The sequence below is a fragment of the Gobius niger genome (assembly GCF_951799975.1).
Source record: "Gobius niger genome assembly, chromosome: 23".
NCBI lineage: Eukaryota > Metazoa > Chordata > Actinopteri > Gobiiformes > Gobiidae > Gobius > Gobius niger.
The window spans coordinates 14,460,179-14,481,298 of record NC_136874.1 but is presented as its reverse complement, the minus strand read 5'-3'; the positions used below and the strand labels follow the sequence as shown (position 1 = coordinate 14,481,298).

The following is a 21,120-nucleotide window of genomic DNA, read 5'->3' as shown; positions in this document are numbered from 1 at the left end:
TTAACCCCTGGCATAATAAATACAAAATTAAAAAAAACACACAAAAATGACAGAGGCAGCCATTAGCAGCAGCACCCAAAACAGGTTAAAGCATCAAGAGTCTTAACAGCTTTAGGGTTTGAAGAGGAACGTATTGATTCTTTATATTGCACCATTTCGAGCAAGTAGAGTTTAAAAAGGGGATTTTTACCGGAAAATTTACATTTATGAATGTGAAATTTTGCAAAAATAATAAAAAGATTTATCACATAAAATTCTTTTCGTTTAGAGCCACAGGGATTGTAAAAACCAAAAAGCACATCAGAGTATGTAAGTGAAAAGTTATTAAGGATATAAGTTTGTATATAACGAGTAAAGTTTTTCCAAAAAGCTACAGTGAAGGGGCATTTCCAAAATAGGTGGATGACAGTTTCATTGTCCTGATGACAAAAGGAGCAGCTACAGTCAATGTCCTTGTGTAGAGATTGCTTTGCTGGGTAGCACCTGTGGAGCAGTTTAAAACACACATCCCGAAATTTGTTTGTAACCAGGTATTGTTGCTTATTTCTTTGTTGCTGTTTTTTTTACGCTGACTACCATTTCCGGTAAATTAGCAAGTGACGTTTTTATTTTTAATTTGGCAAAAAATTTAAAGGTAAGGGTTTGTACAGCGGTGGTAGAGGATGTGGCCATGTGTAGCCTACTTAAAGCTGCGTTATGCAACTTTTTTATGTGAAAATAAAAGTTGATATTTGTGTGCATTTGACCTTGTAGTGACCCAGCCGCTTTACTTTCGATCACAGCGGCTTCTACAACGCTCCGGGAACAATTGTAGGTTTTCCGAGAGGGTCCATCAGCAGTGAAAACCTTCCAGACGATTGATCCTTGAGCGTCCCTACAGACCACTGTGACGAAAGTAAAGGCCCCATGCTGACCACTCACACAGCGCCTGTGGGTCACTACATAGTCAAAAACGCACAGATAACAACTTTTTTTTCCACATATAAAAAGTTGCACAATGCACCTTTAAGCATTTTTTGTTTGTAATTGTACTTTTGCAAGTAGTTTTCCATAGTTTGTTTAAGTAGCATCTGTACTCTGGAATAAGAAAAATAGTAACCCATGACAGTGAGTAAATCTCAAAAATCTTCAAACTTACGGTTGCCAGATCCTAAAACCGGTTTGGTAAAATGAACATGGAGGAACGCTCTCCTACTTTCATAAACTCAGCATCGATCCATTATCAAGTCCCAATTACTGTAAGTGAAGGTCTCCAATAGTTAAAGCTCAAAATGTGAATATAAACACAATAATACACAAATTGTAGGAATAATCCACATAACCCAATAAACAGCAAAATGCAGAAATAACACTTTGCATTCAAGATGAGACCTTTTTTTCCCCCCACAAATCACTACTAGGTTTTTGGTTGGTTTGTGAATTTGTTAAAACCTCAAAAATAAAAGTGACAACCTTTAAAGCAAAACACATCTCTTCATAGAATAAGTCATTTATTTAGATACACCCAGATGTTTGACAGTAAAACCAGATGAAAGAGTATAGTTATCCATTTGATAAAAGCCGCAAAGTAAACCCACATTATGAAACCGTCTCTCACACATTCAGAGCACAGATTAAGACATGAGGGCAGTCCCGAGTGTGAAGCAGGGAAGTCCACTGCACGGCACTGCTAAGAGGCTGACGCTGAGCAGCACAGACTGCTTTCAAGCAAAATCCAAAACAAAAGTGACAGATTTAGGTTAATTGCCTCTTGAGAATTGTCTGTATATTTAACTTGAGTTCCTAGACTTCCCGAATATAGTCTCATGTTGCAGTAAAAGCTGTGGAAATGGGCGAGTTTCTGGTTGGCAAAGCTCACCGCACTTGGAAGCTCACTCTGAGGATAAAGACTTCGATATCACCTTAAATATAATACAATTTTAAACTTTAACATTCATTTATACCGTTGTACAGAAGCAGGTTTGAGCACACAGAGTAGACGGGGAGATGTTCCTGTATGTTGCGCACAGCAGAGAGCGGATACACAGGGAAACGTAGAGGAAATATGTGGAGAAGCTACATGGTGAAGTGCCGCGTGTAGTCGTACTCTATTGTAGGAATGACCGCCTGGACGAACTTTAGGAAAATTAAAAGATACCTGGAAACCCCAGTTAAGGAAAACTGAATTACAGTTGGATAATTATCATTTAAGGCGAGACACTGCAGGTGAATAGGGAAAAGAAAAAAAAATGTAGAGATGTCAATTTGAAAACTTTTGCTGAACATTACAGATATAAATGAGAAAACAATGTATTGCACTTTTTTCTGTCATTTTATGTTTTCACAAAAAAATAAGGCGTTTTTTCAGCATTAAAATTGGCAAAATTGCCCATATTTTGGGCAACAAAATTAAAATAATGAATTGAGCCAGATTAAAATGTATGGTTTTATTTTATTGACATATTAGTAACTAAGATTTTTTCAGAGGGGATTTTGGATATATTGTTTAGTTTTTCAATAAACTAATCATCAGTGAAAAAATCTGTAAAAACTCAAATTTCGCCTGTTTTTTTGGTTTCAAAGCTGAATAAATCAGGCTAGAAATTAGATATTAAAAAATCCTTCTGAAAAAACCTTCAAAATCTTGTTGTGTCTCAGACTGTAAAGTTTGGAGTCTGTGGGAGCTTCTATAAGGGCTCAGGCTCTGCCCGAGTGCGGCTTCTCTCATTCAGAGAAAACCAGCCCTGAAGTTTTGTAGCGAGTGCTCATGCTCGGCCCGTTCTTCGGCTTTTCCGCTCCAGCGTCTCGTAGGAGGAAAAACACCATATTTGGGTGAAAGCGTCATCACGGGGCCCCTTAGCAGGACACGTGGATGTCAAATCTGTCAATATTTATGAATGAAAACCCGTGGGAAAGACGGCCTTTCTACTTCCGGGTCGCCCCCACCTCGCAGACAAAACATCATAAAATAAACATCATCATTTTTATATCTGACATGAAAACTAAGATGTAAAGGGAGGAAAATAGATACAAATCTCCACTTCGACCACTGCGTGAAAAATCAATACTTTCACCTGCCGTGTCTCGCATTAATCTCATTTGTACATTGAGTGAAAGGATACATATGGACCCCGAGCTCTCCTCCTCCTTCAGCCACCGTTTCAATGATCTTCTTCATCACTTCAGCGTGTCTAAAGAGTAAAACAATGGTAGGAATCACGTGCATTGGCAACATTAACGCAAATACAATATACGGTAAGGATTTCACTCTGCTAAGTCCTTTAAAAGAGCTCTTGTATGTGTATACTCTGACCTGCAGGGGTGGACAGAGCACATGGCGGGTGGGGGAAGGTTAGGGTGGTTCTCTATGGTCACCGTCTTCTTCACGTGGTCCTGACTGATGTCCTCGTACATCTGGTCCACGGTCAGAGGCTGCCGGTCCTGTCGAGGCAACAACATCAGTCAATTATGGAGGTGGCTAGAAGAGAAGTGTAAAGCGCACTTTTTCGTGTAAACCGCATTTTTTCACTTTTGTGGTCCAAAACCTGTGTGTGTGCTGCCCTCGAAATTTTGTTTTTTTTAAGTGAAAGGCTCAGTAAAAGTAGAGCGCCACATCATGACCACACAGCGATCTGATAAATGGATTCTTTAATCACGCCCAGAGAAGGAGGAAGCAGAAGTTAGGGCTGTGCAATTAATCGAAATTCGATTACGATTTCGATTACAACAGTAAACGATTACAAAATTAGCATAATCGCAAAAAATCGATTCTAATTTTTATTTATTTTTTTCAATTTTTTTCAATTTTTTTTTCTTCTAATTTTTGTCACTTTTTTGATGGATTTTTGTCTTTTTTCTGCTGGATTTTTGTAATTTTTTTGATGGATTTTTGTCTTTTTTCTGCTGGATTTTTGTAATTTTTTTGCTGAATTTTTGTCACTTTTTTGCTGGATTTTTGTCATTTTTTTGCTGGATTTTTGTCACTTTTTTATGGATTTTTGTCACTTTTTTGCTGGATTTTTGTCACTTTTTTGCTGGATTTTTGTCATTTTTTTGCTGGATTTTTGTCTTTTTTTATGGATTTTTGTCACTTTTTTCCTGGATTTTGTCTTTTTTTATGGATTTTTTTAAAGGCAACAAATAATCGTTTGAATAATCGTGATTTCAATTATGACAAAAATAATCGTGATTATTTTTTTTTCAATAATCGAGCAGCCCTAGCAGAAGTGGTTTTCAGTATTACATCCACAAACCCAACGTTTCTTGTGTGTTTATCCAACGCTGTGTGTGTGGCAGCCGCAAACGTTGCCAAGCTTCGAGCACACTTTTGTGCAGCTCTGACGCACCTCGTCGTAGCCGAAGAGCCACAGCCGCGGGGTCTGGTAGTACTTGTCATACGTGATGTACAGGTCGTAAGTGCGGGTCTGGAGGATGGCGTCTTCATTGCCCGGTTCCACTTTGGCCTTCGTTTCAACCAATTTGCTCGTGTCCAGAGTCGCCTGACAAAACAAAACAAGAGATAAAGCGAACTGTAAGGAACAAAGGGTTCTTTTTTGTCGGGAGATATTAACCTCATCGGTTTCCAACAAGCCACTTTCTTCATATTCTGAAAGGACAACATCGTACAAGCGATCAGAAAAGCAGTGATTAAGATTCTGGATTATTTTTTAATGAATTGAAATAAATTACCCTCCATATCTGCCGCTTCCGCCTCTTCATCCTCATCCTCATCATTGTCACAACACCCCGGAGATGTGGCGTTCATGTTCTTGTCCTGAGCCCGATTACATTATCAATAAATGTTTTCTTTCTCTCTACAGAACAATACATTTTGCCTGTAAATGCTGAGCCATACCTTACTATTATCGAGTGAAATTTCCCGAACCATATCTGTGACTCCTAAAGTACCTAGAGAGGAAAAAAAATACTAGTGAAACATTCGGTTACTCCTCCCACTGTGAGGAATATCTACGCCAGGGGTCACCAACGTGGTGCCCGCGGGCACCTAGGGGCCCTTTGGGGCATGTCCAGTAGCCCTTGGGACTTTTTCTGAAGTATAAAACACTTCATTTTCTTGAATCTAATTCTTAAAATTACAGTTATTTCGGTTCTTGTGACTCAGTATGAGTTTAAAATAAAGCTATTTTAATATTATATGGGCTCAATATCCTATAAGTGAACAGTGTATGTTTAAGTCTTTAGGATTTGCTTTTAACTGGTAGCCCTCGAACAACTTAATGCTCTTAAAGTAGCCCTCAGCTGAAATAAGGTTGGTGACCCCTGATCTACGCTATCTTTAAAATGGTTCATTAAGTTTATCAGACACCACAAGACAAACAACTACCTTGAAGATGACCCCATAAAAAACACCCAGCATTCACGATCCCTTACCAGCATTGTGATACGTGTCCACCCAGCCTCCATCTCCGTCATCCTCCTCTATAATGGCCTCCAGCTCGTCCGAGTACTCCATCTGTTTACAGCGCTTATAGCAGGGGACTGCGCAGACACACAAGCCACGTTTCACATCATCCGGGACCGACCGTAGCTACAAATGTGACCGTATCGGAACATACATTTCAGTCTATACCAATCTTACCATTACGCGTTAGAAGGAACTGCCTATCTGGCGGCAAATACGGCTTCACTTTACTCTCTTCTCCCGCTGCCCTGAAAAAAGCATGTTCAAAATGTGGATCACTTGTAGTTTTTGATGGAGCAAATGAGTCCGATGTTACTTTATCATTCAAAGAGAAAGAGAAAATGATATCCAATCTGCTCTACTTCCTCTTTGGGTTAAGAAATAAACCCACATTTGTTAAGAGTGGGAAGTTCTAACAGTTGTTCAATCAAACTCTGTGAACTACATCATGAAGGACTACAATGAGCGTCAGCTGACAGACAGCTGGCATGTTGATGACTGAACACATGCCACATAATTGTCAGCAGTCAACAAACTGAAAACAAAGGGAATTGACTCACCATTTCCACGTGGGACAGTGGTGCACCAAGTGATCTCCAGCTGCAACAAACTAATCCATGACACACAAACCAAAACGCATTACCACAAGAAACTTTAGAGTATTTCACACATCATTTCCCCTGGAATATGTCCTACCTCCTCTGGCGTGATGACCCCAGTCTCTTTAAATTTAGATTCCTGAAGAGAAGACACAAAAAGTTGAATAGTTTTGTTATACATGGCTTGTTTACAACTGTCAAGGCGTTTACTTCCCAATAACACACAATCATGCTTTATCTGAGCCATACATTTCTATAATTTTGCTACATTTCATTCCCTCACAAGTTAATACTGCTCTGATTGTAAATTCACGTCGGTCTGGCAAATGTCACCCAACACTTTTCCAATTTTCCTTCGGCGTTGTAGAAGATAGCATTTTTCTGACTAAGCTAGCTAGCGTTACCTTTAGCACGGGCGTGAATAACTCCGCCACTCCGAGAGCGGTGCCTTTCACGGTGTTGATCACGTTCTGCATCTTGTCCAACTTCTGTTAAAGAGTGTCAAAAGTTCTCCCCCAAAACGTCCTGTCAAAATTATTTGGGCATAGCAACAACCATGAGCGACACCAATCAGGTAGGCTAATCACATGACACGCCACCGAGAACACTTCCGGGATCACAGGGAGCGAGGGGCGGGAGCGGAGTTGCCAGGTATGCTGAGTTATAGCGAAGTTTGGCTTCTTATTCGCAAAATCGCTCGCTATTTTTTTTTTTATAAAAGGTTCACACTGCAATTTAAGAATGGACTACTATATGTAAATATTTGCCAGAAAAAAATTCGAAATCCAAATGAAGAACGAGTATTTTTATTATTATTATTATTATTATTATTATTATTATTATTATTATTATTATTATTTTGTTGTTGTTGTTGTTTTTATTATTATTTTATTTTTATTTTATTATTATTATTATTATTATTATTATTATTATTATTATTATTATTATTATTATTATTATTATTATTATTGTTATTATTAATATTATTATTATTATTATCATCATCATTTTTTGTGTGGCTTCTCTTTATCATAGAGAGTTAAGGCAAGGCAAGGCAACTTTATTTATACCGCACATTTCGTACACAAGGCAACTCAATGCGCCTAGTTAAATATGGACAGAGGGTGCTCCATAGCGTTCATTAAGGGCTAAGGAAGCTCAGCCATGTTAGATAAGATAAGATAAGATGGTACAAAAAACGCATTCCCCCAATTCAATTTTTTTCAGGGTAAAGGATCCGGGAAATATTTTGGAGGATCCGGCAAAAGATGTATCTGATATAATGGTGTCTAATGAGAGTGTTCCGGCAAATGTTTTGGCCTGTTCCCCCAATTCATCACATCAGACCAAACATGTTCCTGAAAATACAAAATTACAAATTAAACACTGCATGTTAGCAATTTGAAATAAGCGGGAAAAAAGTTAAACTAACAAAAGGAAAAATATAGGATGCTGTTGCGTATGTTCAGACAAACACGCGGAAGTTAGAATGACAAGCATGTGTTCAATAATGACTAAATGAGAGGCCAGAACGCTTCAATGTAAAGTCCGTGCGAGCCAGGAACTTCCGGAGCCAGCTTCCATTTCCTTATGGTGACAGGAAGAATTCGGCCACAAAACGTCCATTCTTAAGTCTACTGTCTATGCTCTGTCTGTCTACTCGCTTGTTTCTCTCATACGATCTGGCAACCCGGAATGACAACACAAGCGATACAGCGTGTAGACAATCCGCTGGTTATATATTTGATTCAAATTGTGATTAGATTTCTATTTCATACAAAATAATAGATGTACGGGGATTGCCAGCACGCGCGGAAAGCCACAGGAAGTAAACGAAATGTGGAAAAGAGCGTGGACATCCATGTTTTTACGCAGCTTGGTTCGCGCTGGTGTGCCGTTTGACTTTGTGCCCATGAGAACATGCCATAGCCACTGTGTGCAAGCTGCAAACAAGAAATGGACCAGACCCAGCGGTTATGACGCCGGTGTCAAGGTTTTCAACAGCCTCACAAAGCAGAAAGAGCCTCTCATTCTGGCCAGGGAGAAGGTGGCCACATGGTATGGAGGATTTGTGCATCATGTATATTCCTATCAGGTCATGATTTGTTATATGGCTATAATAAACATGTGGTATTCCAGGTACAGCTGTGGTCCCACTGTCTATGATCATGCACACCTTGGTCATGCATGGTAAGTAACTGCATAATAATCATTTACAAGGAAGGATTAAGCAACTTGATACTAAATGAAAGTTCTATATGGCTTCACATACTTCTTGCAATATGGTGATTAATAGTGTCACCTTAATTTTTTGTCATTGTTGTAGTAGCTCATGGTCTCTTCATGGTCTTTCTGCAGCTCCTACGTGAGGTTCGACATCGTCCAGAGGATTCTGACTCGAGTGTTCGGGATCACCGTCATCCACGCCATGGTCATCACGGACATAGACGACAAAATCATCAAGAGAAGCTGGGAGGTAGGTACACGCTAGGGCCGCGCTATTATGTAGTAAAAGTATAGAGAGTAAGGCAAGGCAAAGCACAGACATAAATGGTTGAGAAATGGTCATGAACACAGATGCAGAAGGATTGGGGGCGGGGTTAGGGAGGGGGACGTGTGCGCAGTTATTTTCATGGTCCTTGAAATGAATTATTATTATTATTATTTATTGAAACAGGGACAATGTACAGAACCATTAGTCTTTACAAGAGGAGATGGTTTGTACCAGATTGAGCTCAGCAGCTGTTTTCCATCCGCAGTCTCTGGACAGGTGTTAACATAAAGCATTACAATTACAATCTATAAATCCAATCTACAATAAAATCACTGTATAAAATACGTTCTTTGCTTTCCTAAAAGTGTACACACAAACAAAAAAAAACAAACAATCTCTATAGTTTACAGTACATTCATTAATGCTGACACGACTGATGATCTAAAATGTACATTTTCAAATTTCGAGTAAAACTATTAAAATCCACAGACAGTTTCAGTCTGTCTGGAAGTTCGTTCCACTGTTTAATGGAGCGAAACGAGAAGGCACATTGTGCAAAGGCCGACGATCTTTTTGGTATGACACAGTTTTTATTTGCAGTGGATCGAGTAGTTCTTGTATTTTGCTCAGAACAAAGTCTGACAAAGTTCTTCAGTGGTGGTGGAGCTGCGTTATTGGTGATTTTGAATGTGTTTATAAAATAGTCACGCAGCCTCACTCCTTATCCGGTTTAGCTCCGTGACTTGGCCTTGAATGGTGAATATTGAGTAAGAACATTGCATTTGTGAAATACTAACGCTGTAATGTCTATAATATTGTATTACACAGGAAAACATTTCTCCGTCTGTGCTGACAAGAATGTTTGAAGACGAATTCAAGAAGGATATGCTATTATTAAAGGTGATTGTTTATGTCTATTCCAAGTTTATTACTAACTAATTTGTTACTTTCATTTAAATGTTTTGCATTTTAGGTGCTTCCCCCTTTGGTCTATCTGAGAGTCACAGAGAATGTTCACCACATCGTCACCTTCATTGAACAGATCATCAGGAATGGACATGCTTATGCAACAGACGATGGTGACTTACATTACACATTAACATTTATTAATAAGACATAGAATCATTTCCGATTTCTTTTTAACTCCAGGAGATGTGTACTTCGACATTCAGTCCATCGGTGATCGATATGGACGGTTCATTGGAGCTATGGAGTCCCAAGACACTGGTTTGTTTCTCCCCCTCTTTCTGCTCATCCAAGTCGTTTCCAATGCTGTGATCGCAATTTTTCCATTGTCAGTGAGCCTAAATAAAAAGGACCCTCGAGATTTTGCTCTGTGGAAGAAGTCCAAGCCGGAGGAGCCCTTCTGGGAGTCCCCGTGGGGCCGAGGGAGACCGGGCTGGCACATCGAATGCTCTACAGTGGCCAGGTTCGGATGCTAACTCTCAGAACGACTTTTCCCATGATGCCAATGGACTGTTTTCCCCTTTTGCCGCGGCTGCAGTTCGGTGTTCGGCAGTCAGCTGGACATTCACTCGGGAGGGATCGACCTGGCCTTCCCTCACCACGAGAACGAGATCGCCCAGAGTGAGGCCTATCACCAGTGCGGACAGTGGTGCAACTACTTCCTCCACTCGGGTATTCAAAAAGAACCCTTTTTAAGCTAAACATTCTGTCTTTTCACCTTGTTATGTTTAGAAATATAGATTGAGTGCTGCTTTCTTTGTCCAGAATGTTCCATATACTTCCATGCACCATCACCAAATTTCCTTGCTCAAATTGCCTCTGATTTCTGTGTTCGTAGGCCATTTGCACCTCAAGGGTCGAGCAGAAAAGATGTCCAAGTCTTTGAAGAATTACATCACCATAAAAGTAAATGATGTTATATGTGTACATACATGTTTCAATCAGTTTAAATCAGAATTAGTATGTTTATGAATATTTCTGTCTTAAGGACTTCCTGCAGTCTTACTCCGCCAGTGAGTTCCGGATGTTTTGTCTCTTGACCAAATACAGATCAGGTGTGAGAAATACTTTACTAGTATAGTTTTTTTAATCTATGTGTTGTATGTATTTGAATCCTCACTTGTCCTTGTGCATGTGCAGGTATAGACTACAGTGACGGCAGCATGCTGGAGGCCAGGGCGTCGCTGGAGACCGTGTCCGCCTTCATAAACAGTGCCCAGGCCTACATGAAGGGGCAGCTGCACACCTCAGCCATACAGGAGGCTCTGCTCTGGGAGAAGTGAGTCAACACAACAGCAGACGGACGACAGAGACCAGGAAATACTAATCATGACTCATCATCATATCATAAACACTCACACACTTCTCAGAGAAGTTAGCCGCTCTAACCCCCACGGTCCCCCACTTTGACAATTCTTTTTGTCCTGAGAATGTGGGCAGGGTTAGGTGCCGAGTTGGGGTTTCTTAAAACATTATGATATTCACAGCAACTTTCTAAACAGCCTATAATTTAAAGGTGCATTATGCAAATATTTATACAGAAAAAAGTGAATATTTGTGTGTATTTGACCTCTCAGTGGCCCAGCGTCTGTATGGGTAATTAGCATGACGCCTTAAGTGTGACATAATTTCTGTGTTCAGGCTGGAGGAGACCAAGTCGGCCGTGTTGACAGCGTTGGCCGATGACTTTGACACGCCCAGAGCTGTGAGCGCAGTCCTGAACCTGGTCTACCACGCCAACTGCCAGCTCCAGCCCGTCTCCAAAGTACTCGTCACTATTATATGATCTTCAATATGAAATACCAAGGATGGATCAAATGCTTGTTGTTTTTTCTGCAGAGTACAGGGGAGGCCCGCTGCCCCGCTGTGCTGGGAGCTCTGGTCAGCTACATCCTGGACATCTTTGACTTGTTTGGGATCGATACTTTCAAAAGCCCGGTCAGTATTTCACCACAGACAGACGATAAGAGAGGGACACTCACTCGCCTGTAAACACTCTTCTGATTATTGATGAAGAGGCAAGTCTTACATGCATGGGATCCTTGTATTAAGTCAACTCATTTTTTCCGTCTTCTACGTTCCTGCACCTGTTTAAAATGTGCCTCATCAGCTCTGGTTAAAAGGCTGTATCTTCTTCTCTGGTTGCAGGAGGGTCAAGCGTCGGAGCAGGTGGAGAGCTTGGAGGGCATCTTGGATCTGCTGACCCAGTTCAGGAGTGAGGTGCGGGCGTTCGCTCTCACCCGACAGGTTCGCAGTGATAGTAGCAGTACTAAACCTGGGCTGTACCCGGAGAGGATCCCTCTGGTCAAAGCCTGCGACACGTTTAGGGATGAGCTGACCGCGCTGGGAGTGGTTATTAAGGTAACATGTTCACGTCATCCTAACAATCATAGCTTTTGCCTTTTTGAGTTCCAAGTAAAAGCAGTGCAGTAAAGGGCCTATAATGATTGTTTTGCAGGACAGGGGAGCGGCGTCGACCTGGGAGACGACCCAGAGGAGACTCAGCCCCACAGGCTCGAAGACAGACCAGGACGAATCACATTGATTTCATTAGAAACATAACAAAAAAGACAGCAATAGTTCATTGATCATGTAAATACAATATTATGTGTTGTAATTATTTTGGTAAATGTTAAATATATTTTTATTTAAAACATAAAAAGTTGCCTGGTTTTTTTTTTATATGACCTAAATTTCAATCCATGTCATCACAACATACAGTAGTTAATATAAATATTCTCAAACTGTCATTGTGCAACCATGCGGTACTTAAAGGACATGAGTGAGTCAGGTACTGCTGGGATTCTCCCTTTTCCTAAACACTTACTGTCTCTTCACTGCAGTAAATACTTTCCACCATTATCCATCAAACAAAATCATAATAAGAGCAAATGAAAAGCCATCATAGCTCTTTAAACAGTCCGCTTTTTTATTCATCATTATCCGTTATCATTGAGTCTGTCTAATAATTTAACATATTATTGTGAAGATTTGGTGTTTTTGTTTCCAGGTTTAAGTTACAGTTTATATGTTAAGAGACTTGAATAAAAAGGCTACTTTCGATGGGTATAAAAAAAAAAACTCCGGAGCTTGTGTTGCTCTCCCGGAACTGGATTTCCTGCATCACAACAGCTGGTCACGTGACTAAAGCGTGGATTCTCTGGTACAGCGCTTCACTCTCACGGTTCATGGTGAGTCTCATCGGCTCACACGGCCACTGCGCTCTCCGGCGTCAGTCTGATCAGTTTGTTGCTGGCCTGGGCGAGCTCCGAGATGGACACTCGGCCTCGCTGTCGCATGAACTGGGCCACGGACTCCAGCTCGTCGGGGGTGATGGAGATGAACTTCCCCCGGTCGTCGATCACTCCTGCGGGGGGGGGCGAGACGCGTCAGTCACGGAGTACAACATCCAAACGATTCAAAGCCTTTACCTGTGAGGGAGCCGTCCGCTAACAAGTCCTGGACTCTCTTAATGGCGTCCTGAGTCCTCATCCCAAAGTGAGACGCCAAGTCCTCCAGCAGCACCACCTTTGTGTTCTGCACAGGCAACGCCATTTCAGTTTCATTTATAGACACGGGTGAAGAAAGCAGCTCTGAAATCAGCCTTACCTCAATGTACTGGATGAATTCTTGCAGGAGGTTGCGAGACTGAAAAGCACAATCAGAAAGGAAGAGATTGAATGTAAAACTGTTAGAGATTGGAGTGTAGATCATTTTTCATTTTAGTCTTGGCCACAAATGTCATATTGTGTGGCTTCATGGTTCTTTCAGCAAAATTACAACAGTGGAGCTATATTTGTGCACAATGTTCACTGTGTAGGAATGATAATTGATTATGCTCCATCTTTTCTTTAGTTTTTATCAATATAAATATGATGTTGGGATTGGTTACCTGGTCCTCAGTGAGCTGCTCTTCCTCTCCCTGGTCCTCGATGATAAACTCTGCCTTCAGTTTCTGGTACTCTTCCTCCTCTCTCCTCTCCTGCTCCTCTTTGGCTCGCTGCTCTGCTTCCTCCTGTGGAAAAAAACAACATTTGCGATTTGTCCCACCAGCGCGGTGCATTGGTAGAACTGCGGGTCAGGGAGTAAACACAACAGTATGGACCTGTTTGAGTTCCATCTGCCTCTCCCGCTCGTCCTCTTGTCTTCTCTCCTCGTCTCTCAGCTCCTGCATCTTCCGCCTCTCCTCGCGCTCCTCCAGCTCAGCCTGTGGAAAAGTTCAACCAGGACGATAAGTGAGTGGAGTTATCAGTGCTTACTGCTGTCAAAGTAGAAACACAAATGCAGACCTCTCTTTGGGCTTTCTTGGCCTGCTTCTCCTCCAGTTTCCGCTGCTTTTTGGCCCCCACTTTGACGGTGGGCTGAAGGTTTTGTGGCTCTTCTGTGTCCTCTTCATCTTCAGGCTCATCTGAGAACAAGAAGCGTTTTTTTTTAAATGCCTACTTTTCACTGTTATTAAAACCGAGTTCAGCAAAAACAGAATTTAAGTCTTGAAATGTGTGTCCATCCTTACACTGGTCCTGCTCCTGCTCTCTCTCCTCTGCCCGTGGTCTGTGGGCCATCACAGCAGCCATGTTCCTCCTCCGACGGGGCATACCGGCCCCCCTCTCCTCTGGAACCCTGGGACGGGCCACCGCAGCCTGGACCACATTACGCCGCTGCTCCACATCAGCTGCTAAAATCACAAACAGAACATGCCTTAAGTTATTACCGTACATTATTCACATGCGCCTACGTACAGTATATGACAGCTCTAACAACCTCAACAGCCCCCAGAGTTACGTTCCTTGGACTGGAACACGTTCTTATTACAGTGTAGTTATACTTATTAAAGTACAATTCCATGAGTAATCTCTACTTTGAGAAACAGCCAGAAAATGTCTGAATTCAGAATTTTTTTTTACCTTTCATGGTGTATTAAAGGAATTACATTTTTTTCTGAATTCAGAAATTTTCTGGCTGTTTCTCAAAGTAGACAGTGCAACTACTACTTATTTTTATTAGAAAAACAGTTACTCAGTTTGTAAGAATACCTTTTAATTGTGTATTCTTTGGAAATATCAACATTTATGTTGTTTTAGTTATTTATTGTTCGACCAAATCAATGTCTGAAATTAGATCACCTACTTTTTTTTCACCTACTCATTTTTAGATACTTTATCATTAGTTATTTGGGTCACATCTTTTTTTTTCTTTACATGAGTTATATTATTTTAAAGTAGCGTCACTTTTACATCAGTAATTATTTTTCAGTAAGTATTTTTATATCAGGCCTGTCTGTGTCGTCAGTGTTTTGCATCTGTATTTCACCAACCAAAGTGAAAAAAAAATCAGTGCAATTTTTTTTGCAGCTAAAAAATAATAATAATAATGTTAAAAAAAATCTGTGTATTCTGCTGATAGGGAGCAGTATTTTTTTAATTATTTGAAAAAAGAAAAAAAAATACACAGAATTTTTCTTTTTCAATATGGTTGGTGAAATACAGATGTAAAAAATTCAGTTACATAAATTTAGTGTATAAAAACACTTATATACTGTAATAAAAACATAAATTAACCTTCATATCCTACTGTTGTGTTTTTATTTTTTACTTCGGTAGACGCTACTATATTCTTCGTTTGACAGCTGCTGTTTGGTGACGTAGCATTAGCTCTGCACATGACAGAAGCTACAGTAGAAATAATCAGCAAAAAGCTAAACTAACAGTAGTTTAACTGTTTAATCTCGGTAACACGACGAGACTTTGGGAGACATGTCGGTCTGATCGTGCATGTGGTTAGCAACAAATAAGCTATCAGCCTTGTACTCAAATCAATAATACACAGGTTAGCAAAGAAGCTACCGCACCTTGTTGCGTTTTCCCCCGGACTTTCACAGCGAAAAAAATGAGGACAAGCAAAATAACCGCTGCTGTTATGTACAAGACCGGATCCATGGCGACTCAAAACACTAAAAGCTTATTAAAGGTTTGTATATTCATAAATTACGAGGTATGTTTCAGTGAAGCTAAGCCACACTGTTGTGAGTTGAACTGCGCATGCGTCAGTTCCTCTCTTTCAGAAAAATGAGTGCGCTGTCTCCATCTAGTGGCAGACTCATGCACTGCACCATCATGATTATTTATCATACAGTACTTTATTTGTCTATTTACTGCTTGATGTGTGCGCTTTTATTTTTCCATTACTTATACCTTCATTTTATATTCAGCCTACTTTCATTAACCTGTTAACCAAGCGCATTTTCCACTGCTTTGGCGTTACCCAAATCTAAAAGCTTCTTGAAAAACGCATCAACAAAGAAAACAATGATGAAAGGGCAACAACAAGTGACAGTCAAGAAGCTTTTAGATTTGGGTAAAGCTGAACTGGAGAAAATGTGAACGGTTCAGGCGGGGGTTAATGTGGATTTGTGATAGGCTGCTATAGCCCCTTGCCTCCACTAGATGTCGCCGCTGCTCTGTCATTGTTATCCGCTGAGTAAGCTCGAAAAGGTGACTTTCACTCACTGAATGACACTGTTCTCCAGACTACACCTCACTGCTGACTCTGCAAACCCTGTTCAGTCCTTTATCAAATTCAGTGCAGTCATTTTATTGCATTTTTTCAACAAATACATCATTTCACAAAGTAGTCTATATGTCGTGCTGTTTTGTTCAGATCTCTAAATGAATGAAACAGTGGTCAATAAGTGGTCGACTATTAGCACATTTAATAATTGGCTAATATTTGCTGTAGTGACCTTCAACTATGATTCCTTTTGCATGTGTGATGTCTGAAGGCTTGACAAGTGTCCTATTTATCTTTGGTTTTTCTCCTGACTCATGGGTTCTCCTTGTGTTTTAATCACTGGGGAAGGACAAGTCAAAGTCATGGCGCTATTTTAGGCAGTATAGCAATGGTGATGCTGTAACTGTGATATCATCACCCTATAGTTCACACAACAAGGATAATATCCTATTATACGGTGAAGTGTGGAGCAGTTTTTGTGACATTTAGAATGATGAGGTTTTGAAGGAGACTAGAGTTTAAAATGGAAGACGTAGATTTGAGTTCATCTGGGTGTGGGCCAAACACTATACTATATGGGCCTTTGGCAGGAAGAGGCATTGGGGCCCGACACAGACTGTGATAGTTACAATGCAACCTTTATCCCCAAACGGAGCAACAAGGAGCAATTGGCAAAGCATCTTAATATTGTAGTTTGTGGGACGCTGGCAAGAGGTTGCGTTCACGTTATTCTAGAATATGTCATACTCAAAATACATGTTATAATTTCAGTCAGTCATAATTACAGTTTAATGTTGAAGACACAGTTTTGGAAAGAAATGTCCAAACCAGAAAAATGTCCAAATGTTTTCCCTGATCATTATTTGGAAGTGATCGGACAACAAACCTCTGACCAACATCAAGCACATCATTTGGAATATTGTCTCCACTTTTGGACACCTTTATGAGACGGTCATGTGACTTTAGTTCCTATGTGCTTAGAGAGAAGACGCAGAACCTTGTGACAGTTTTTGTTTCATGTGGATAGGTCCAGCCATTACAGAGATATTAAACATGAACTGAGTTCACAATTCAGCAGTTAACGGTTACCATAGTTACCACTATATAGGCTTCATGGCTGCACCAACTCTGTTTTAGATTGTAGGCTGTTTACAGTGTTGTGAACAAAACAAAACATTTTTATTAATTATTGTAGACCTGTTTTGTCCTAATCATTATTGGCTGTTTCGTACATGACACAAGGAAATATCTACTATTATATTATTTACTTTTACATGTACAATTATTTTTCCTTTTTTTTCCTGACCATCAGGCCTAAATCAAGACCAAATTCGGACTACCTGTAAATCCTAAGTAAGTAAGTGTGTGCTTTATTTGTCATTGTACAATTGTACGCAGCCAACTAATTGCCAGCGTCCCACAAACTACAGTATTTTGATACTGTAGTCACAGTCTATGTTGGGCCCAATGCCTCTTCTTGCCTTCTTGGTGTCAGTCCTGAGCTGCTGTGGGCCGACCTGAGCAGCGTGTTTTTGGAGGTCAGTGAAACCTGTGTAGTGTCATGTTCTTTAGTGTCAACATGACTTGCTTCTCTGACGCGTTGTTTGTTTGTTTGTTGGCAAATGGCAACGCAATAAAAGATGCGCTTCCGGCCATCGACCTGTGTGAAAAAACACTTGCTTATTAAACATATCATTTCCATCAAGAAAATCCAGTGAATACAACCATTAAAAGTTCATCAAATGCCAAACAAACCTTTTCCGCACAACGGTCAAAAGACGTATGCTTCCCGAAAACATGTTCAAAGGTCTATTTATGATATGGTGTCCTGCACTGGTCAGCTCCTCCCCCTTCCTCTTCCTCCTGCGCAGCTCCCTCCGCTCCACAACAGTCTTTCACCATCTTCTGGGAAGAGTGTAGCAGACGAATATAATCCGTCTTCTTCTCCAGTGAACGTACATTAGTCAGAACAATAGTAGGGATAGAAGAAGCGTGTGGCTTAGCTGTGAATCTTGCCCGGATACCTCCTTGTTTGCCCCTTCCTTGTTTCTTGTAGCGCCTCTTGTGACGGCTCCACTGTGCTGCAGGTGTGGGGGGCTCTTGGTGCCTCGTCAGTGTTTCTGAAGAACAAATCTGTGTGTCTCAAATGTTTAGCTCATAAGCTAGCTGTTTAACATAGCTTTAAAACAACTTGGTCCTTCAAGACTCTGCACTACAATCCACATGACCTCACAAATACAACCAAAGATGTGCAAAAGTATCATTTGAATAGGGTCTCTAAAATAGAACTAAATGAGACTAAGTGATGTCAGAACTAGGTGTGAACCGCGACTAAGCAAGAAAAACACCTACAGTATCTTCATGACTAAAGTAGAGATGAATCATGTACCCCAGTTTGAGAACACACAGCTCTGTACGGTCTCATTTCTGTGTATTGCGAGGACATATCTAAGTCTAACTAGGCCTCCTGTGCATGATACTATTTCTGTTCTCTCTGCAAAATTACCCCTCCATCAGCACTTTCCCTCCTCTGCACAGCAGAACTGGAGCAGCGTCACATCCTGCGCTCCAGGTGAAGGAGGACAGAGCGCCCGCGGGGCCCACAGTGCGACCCGACGCCGGCTGTGGATCATGTCTCGTATACGGGATGGTGATGGTAAACTGACAACAAGGTGCCGGAAAACACCAACCTGCCATCACACTCTTCACTCATCTGTACCATCATTTTCTCTGAGTAGAATTACTTTGTAGTAACAGTGCTGACCCTAACCCTTGAGTAAATGTAGTCTGTATATGCTTTTCAGTCATGTGACCTTTGTTCTTATGGTGGCCATTTTGAATACCGAAGTAGAATTAACATGTAACACTATCTCTGCTCCGGATGAAAATGAAACTGATTGACAGTGACATTTTTATGTACATGTAATCATTGCTCAAGAAGATAACAGAACAGAGAGAGAGACTAATGTGAAGAAACCAGTGAGTCAGTGTTTAAGCTGCTCAAGATGTTAGCATGCTGCCGGTTAGCATTTAGCTCAACAGCTCAGCTCTGACCTCTCCAAGAGAAAGCCCTGAACCACAAACATCTAACCTTAGATACAACATGTACAGAGGTCAGAGCTGTTACTGCAGTATTTCCTCAGTGTTCATCGATGTGAGCCACACATGTTTGTCGTGTTGATTGAATCAGCTGTCAGTGGTTGACAGCTGCTAACCGATAGCATGCTAACGTGTTGAGCAGCTTAAACACTGACTCAGACTGAGACTCTGTTGACATGACAAACAGAGAAAGGTTTTCTGTTTCCTCTTTTAGTCTGAGGAGTGAAGCAGATCTTTTGTAAATCCTGCTGTAGCTCGACAGACAGAGCTGCTGCGTCTCTGACACATTTACTGTTTATATCATATAAAGACGAGTGGGCCGTGTTTTTATCCATCCATCCATCCATCTTCTTCCACTTGTCCGTTGCCGGGGGCAGTTGTTGGACCTGCCCAAATCCCATTGCACCAGCCCCTAATGGCTCCTCCTGCAGGTGGTGGTTCCACAGAAGGACGGCCTCACGGTTCTGTCGGTCTCTCATAAGGGGCTTCTGACCCGCTCTTTGTCTGACCCGTCACCTATAGGACCTGTTTGCCCTGGGAGACCCTACCAGGGACACAAAGCCCCCGACAACAGAGCTCCCAGGATCTTTCAGGTGCTCAAACCCCTCCACCACGTTAAGGTGGCGGTTCCAGGAGGGGGCCGTGTTTTTACCGTTGTCTTTTTTAACAACGATTACATAAAAATGAAAATGTCACTCAGTGATCTTTCAGTTTCATCCTGAGTGGAGATACATGTTGTAGTACTTCAGTATTCAAAATGGCCTCCGGAACTATGTGTGATGTCATTGGAAACACATGTATTGTATTTCTTATGGTCTATTCTTTAGAAATAACTACAAACCACATCCAACCTTTCAGTTACTGTATTTTCACCAAGTACTTTTTTGCTTGTTTTGAACTTAAATGATTTTATTTTCCGACGTCTGAACTCGTCCTTGAACTTGACTGACTCTCGTGTGAGTCCTTGACACTGCCCGCCGCTGTGCATCTGCTTTAGTAAACATGCTTTTTTTGACATATGGGTCTTAAGGTCAAAGGCAGTTTATTCACCTTTTTGAAGTAACATTTGGCTACTTTTGCCACCGCGACTAAAATCAGTGACGAAAGCCTCATGTTATGGAAATGTACCGACGTTTATCCAGTTCAGATTTACCAGTTGGACCAGTTTCGTGCATTCGATCGGAAAGTTCAATCTGTGTCTCTGATTTGCAGTGGCACACGAGCATTCCTGTCCTGCCTTTTTTTTGTTCTATGTACCCTGCAATTGATGAATGAGCTCCCCTCCAGGTCTCGTGCGGGAGTCACCTTGAGCTCCCCCCCCCCCCTCCCCACCCCACACACACATACGCAAGCCCCGCCCACTTCCTCATGTGTCCCCTCTCTCTTTTACCTCCACACCTGAGCGCCACTCCACACGTGCTCTCCCTGACCTCCAAAGGACACTACTACTGTTTCCTTATCACTCATGTCATGACGGGACGTCCCAGGCTGGAATTGTGTAGTATAGATGGAGGGGTTGTAGTACCTGATGTGATAGTAATAGTCACAGTCGGGTTGTAGTAGTGCTGCCAAAAATACTGCGCTGTATATAGGACCTAGAGATTTATTGCAAAAACCAAAGGCAAAGGTCAAACGGAATAAACAAGGATAGGAGCCTTGTAGTTTTAATTTGTAGTTTTGTTAGTAGTAGTAGTAGTAGTAGTTGTAGTAATAGTAGTAGTAGAGTCCAGGTGAAGGGCAGGCCGTCTCGTGTGTCCTTGCTTGTGTTGATGGTATGTGAGCTGTGATCCATGTCCACAAACTCTTGTTGTTACTGCACACACTGCGTCTTCTCCTCTTCACCTGATTTGGGATAAACAAACCACTACACCGACTACCCCAACGTCTCCAAGTCCGTCTCCCATTCATGACATTTAAACACCGTAGTCGTATCTCCAACCTATGTGAAAATTAACATAATGCATGTGAAAAAGGTCAGTGTTACAGAATGCTGATCGGGATTATTGACCTGCAGCTCAGGGGCGTGTCCAGGCCCTTTTCATTAGAGTGGCCCG

At 41.3% G+C, this 21,120-nt stretch overlaps 3 protein-coding genes across 5 annotated transcripts; 1 reads left to right on the top strand and 2 right to left on the bottom strand.

Moving 5' to 3' along the window:
• Positions 1 to 1,478: 1,478 nt before the first annotated feature.
• atg3 (autophagy related 3) lies at positions 1,479 to 6,616 on the bottom strand. The gene is made up of 12 exons (XM_079581944.1): positions 6,405 to 6,616; positions 6,098 to 6,139; positions 5,962 to 6,011; positions 5,579 to 5,649; positions 5,371 to 5,478; positions 4,835 to 4,887; positions 4,669 to 4,753; positions 4,551 to 4,585; positions 4,326 to 4,478; positions 3,293 to 3,420; positions 3,102 to 3,170; positions 1,479 to 2,137 (listed from the first exon to the last, which is right to left on the bottom strand). Exons 1-12 carry the CDS (start codon positions 6,474 to 6,476, stop codon positions 2,056 to 2,058), a joined length of 948 nt encoding a protein of 315 aa, XP_079438070.1. The 5' UTR covers positions 6,477 to 6,616; the 3' UTR covers positions 1,479 to 2,055.
• Positions 6,617 to 7,696: 1,080 nt separating this feature from the next.
• cars2 (cysteinyl-tRNA synthetase 2, mitochondrial) lies at positions 7,697 to 12,037 on the top strand. 2 transcript variants are annotated; one of them, XM_079581918.1, is made up of 15 exons: positions 7,697 to 8,058; positions 8,140 to 8,190; positions 8,359 to 8,476; positions 9,323 to 9,394; positions 9,468 to 9,573; positions 9,644 to 9,721; positions 9,794 to 9,923; positions 9,999 to 10,132; positions 10,299 to 10,366; positions 10,449 to 10,515; positions 10,601 to 10,739; positions 11,102 to 11,225; positions 11,300 to 11,398; positions 11,609 to 11,821; positions 11,919 to 12,037. In XM_079581918.1, the coding sequence occupies exons 1-15, from the start codon at positions 7,838 to 7,840 to the stop codon at positions 12,003 to 12,005; spliced, it is 1,707 nt and encodes a 568-aa protein (XP_079438044.1). In that variant the 5' UTR covers positions 7,697 to 7,837; the 3' UTR covers positions 12,006 to 12,037. The 2 variants fall into 2 exon arrangements, with proteins under 2 accessions (XP_079438044.1, XP_079438043.1); XM_079581917.1 differs by having other exon boundaries at positions 9,644 to 9,923.
• Positions 12,038 to 12,649: 612 nt separating this feature from the next.
• Positions 12,650 to 15,497, bottom strand: ddrgk1 (DDRGK domain containing 1). Of its 2 annotated transcripts, none has more exons than XM_079581811.1 (8): positions 15,309 to 15,497; positions 13,974 to 14,135; positions 13,750 to 13,868; positions 13,566 to 13,667; positions 13,353 to 13,475; positions 13,070 to 13,108; positions 12,892 to 12,997; positions 12,650 to 12,827 (listed from the first exon to the last, which is right to left on the bottom strand). In XM_079581811.1, the coding sequence occupies exons 1-8, from the start codon at positions 15,394 to 15,396 to the stop codon at positions 12,667 to 12,669; spliced, it is 900 nt and encodes a 299-aa protein (XP_079437937.1). In that variant the 5' UTR covers positions 15,397 to 15,497; the 3' UTR covers positions 12,650 to 12,666. The 2 variants fall into 2 exon arrangements, with proteins under 2 accessions (XP_079437937.1, XP_079437938.1); XM_079581812.1 differs by having other exon boundaries at positions 13,974 to 14,132.
• Between the last annotated feature and the right edge of the window lie 5,623 nt (positions 15,498 to 21,120).

Coding starts and splice junctions, on each gene's coding strand:
- ddrgk1 (XM_079581811.1), bottom strand. CDS start 15,396: ATGGATCCGGTCTTGTACATAACAGCAGCGGTTATTTTGCTTGTCCTC. Junction 14,136..15,308: donor CCGGGGGAAAACGCAACAAG/GTGCGGTAGCTT, acceptor TTGTGATTTTAG/CAGCTGATGTGGAGCAGCGG. Junction 12,998..13,069: donor AATTCATCCAGTACATTGAG/GTAAGGCTGATT, acceptor TTGCCTGTGCAG/AACACAAAGGTGGTGCTGCT.
- cars2 (XM_079581917.1), top strand. CDS start 7,838: ATGTGGAAAAGAGCGTGGACATCCATGTTTTTACGCAGCTTGGTTCGC. Junction 9,574..9,643: donor TGCTTATGCAACAGACGATG/GTGACTTACATT, acceptor TTTTAACTCCAG/GAGATGTGTACTTCGACATT. Junction 9,924..9,998: donor GAATGCTCTACAGTGGCCAG/GTTCGGATGCTA, acceptor CCGCGGCTGCAG/TTCGGTGTTCGGCAGTCAGC.
- atg3 (XM_079581944.1), bottom strand. CDS start 6,476: ATGCAGAACGTGATCAACACCGTGAAAGGCACCGCTCTCGGAGTGGCG. Junction 4,888..5,370: donor GGACACGTATCACAATGCTG/GTAAGGGATCGT, acceptor TTTCCTCTCTAG/GTACTTTAGGAGTCACAGAT. Junction 4,586..4,668: donor GGAAGCGGCAGATATGGAGG/GTAATTTATTTC, acceptor TTGTCCTTTCAG/AATATGAAGAAAGTGGCTTG.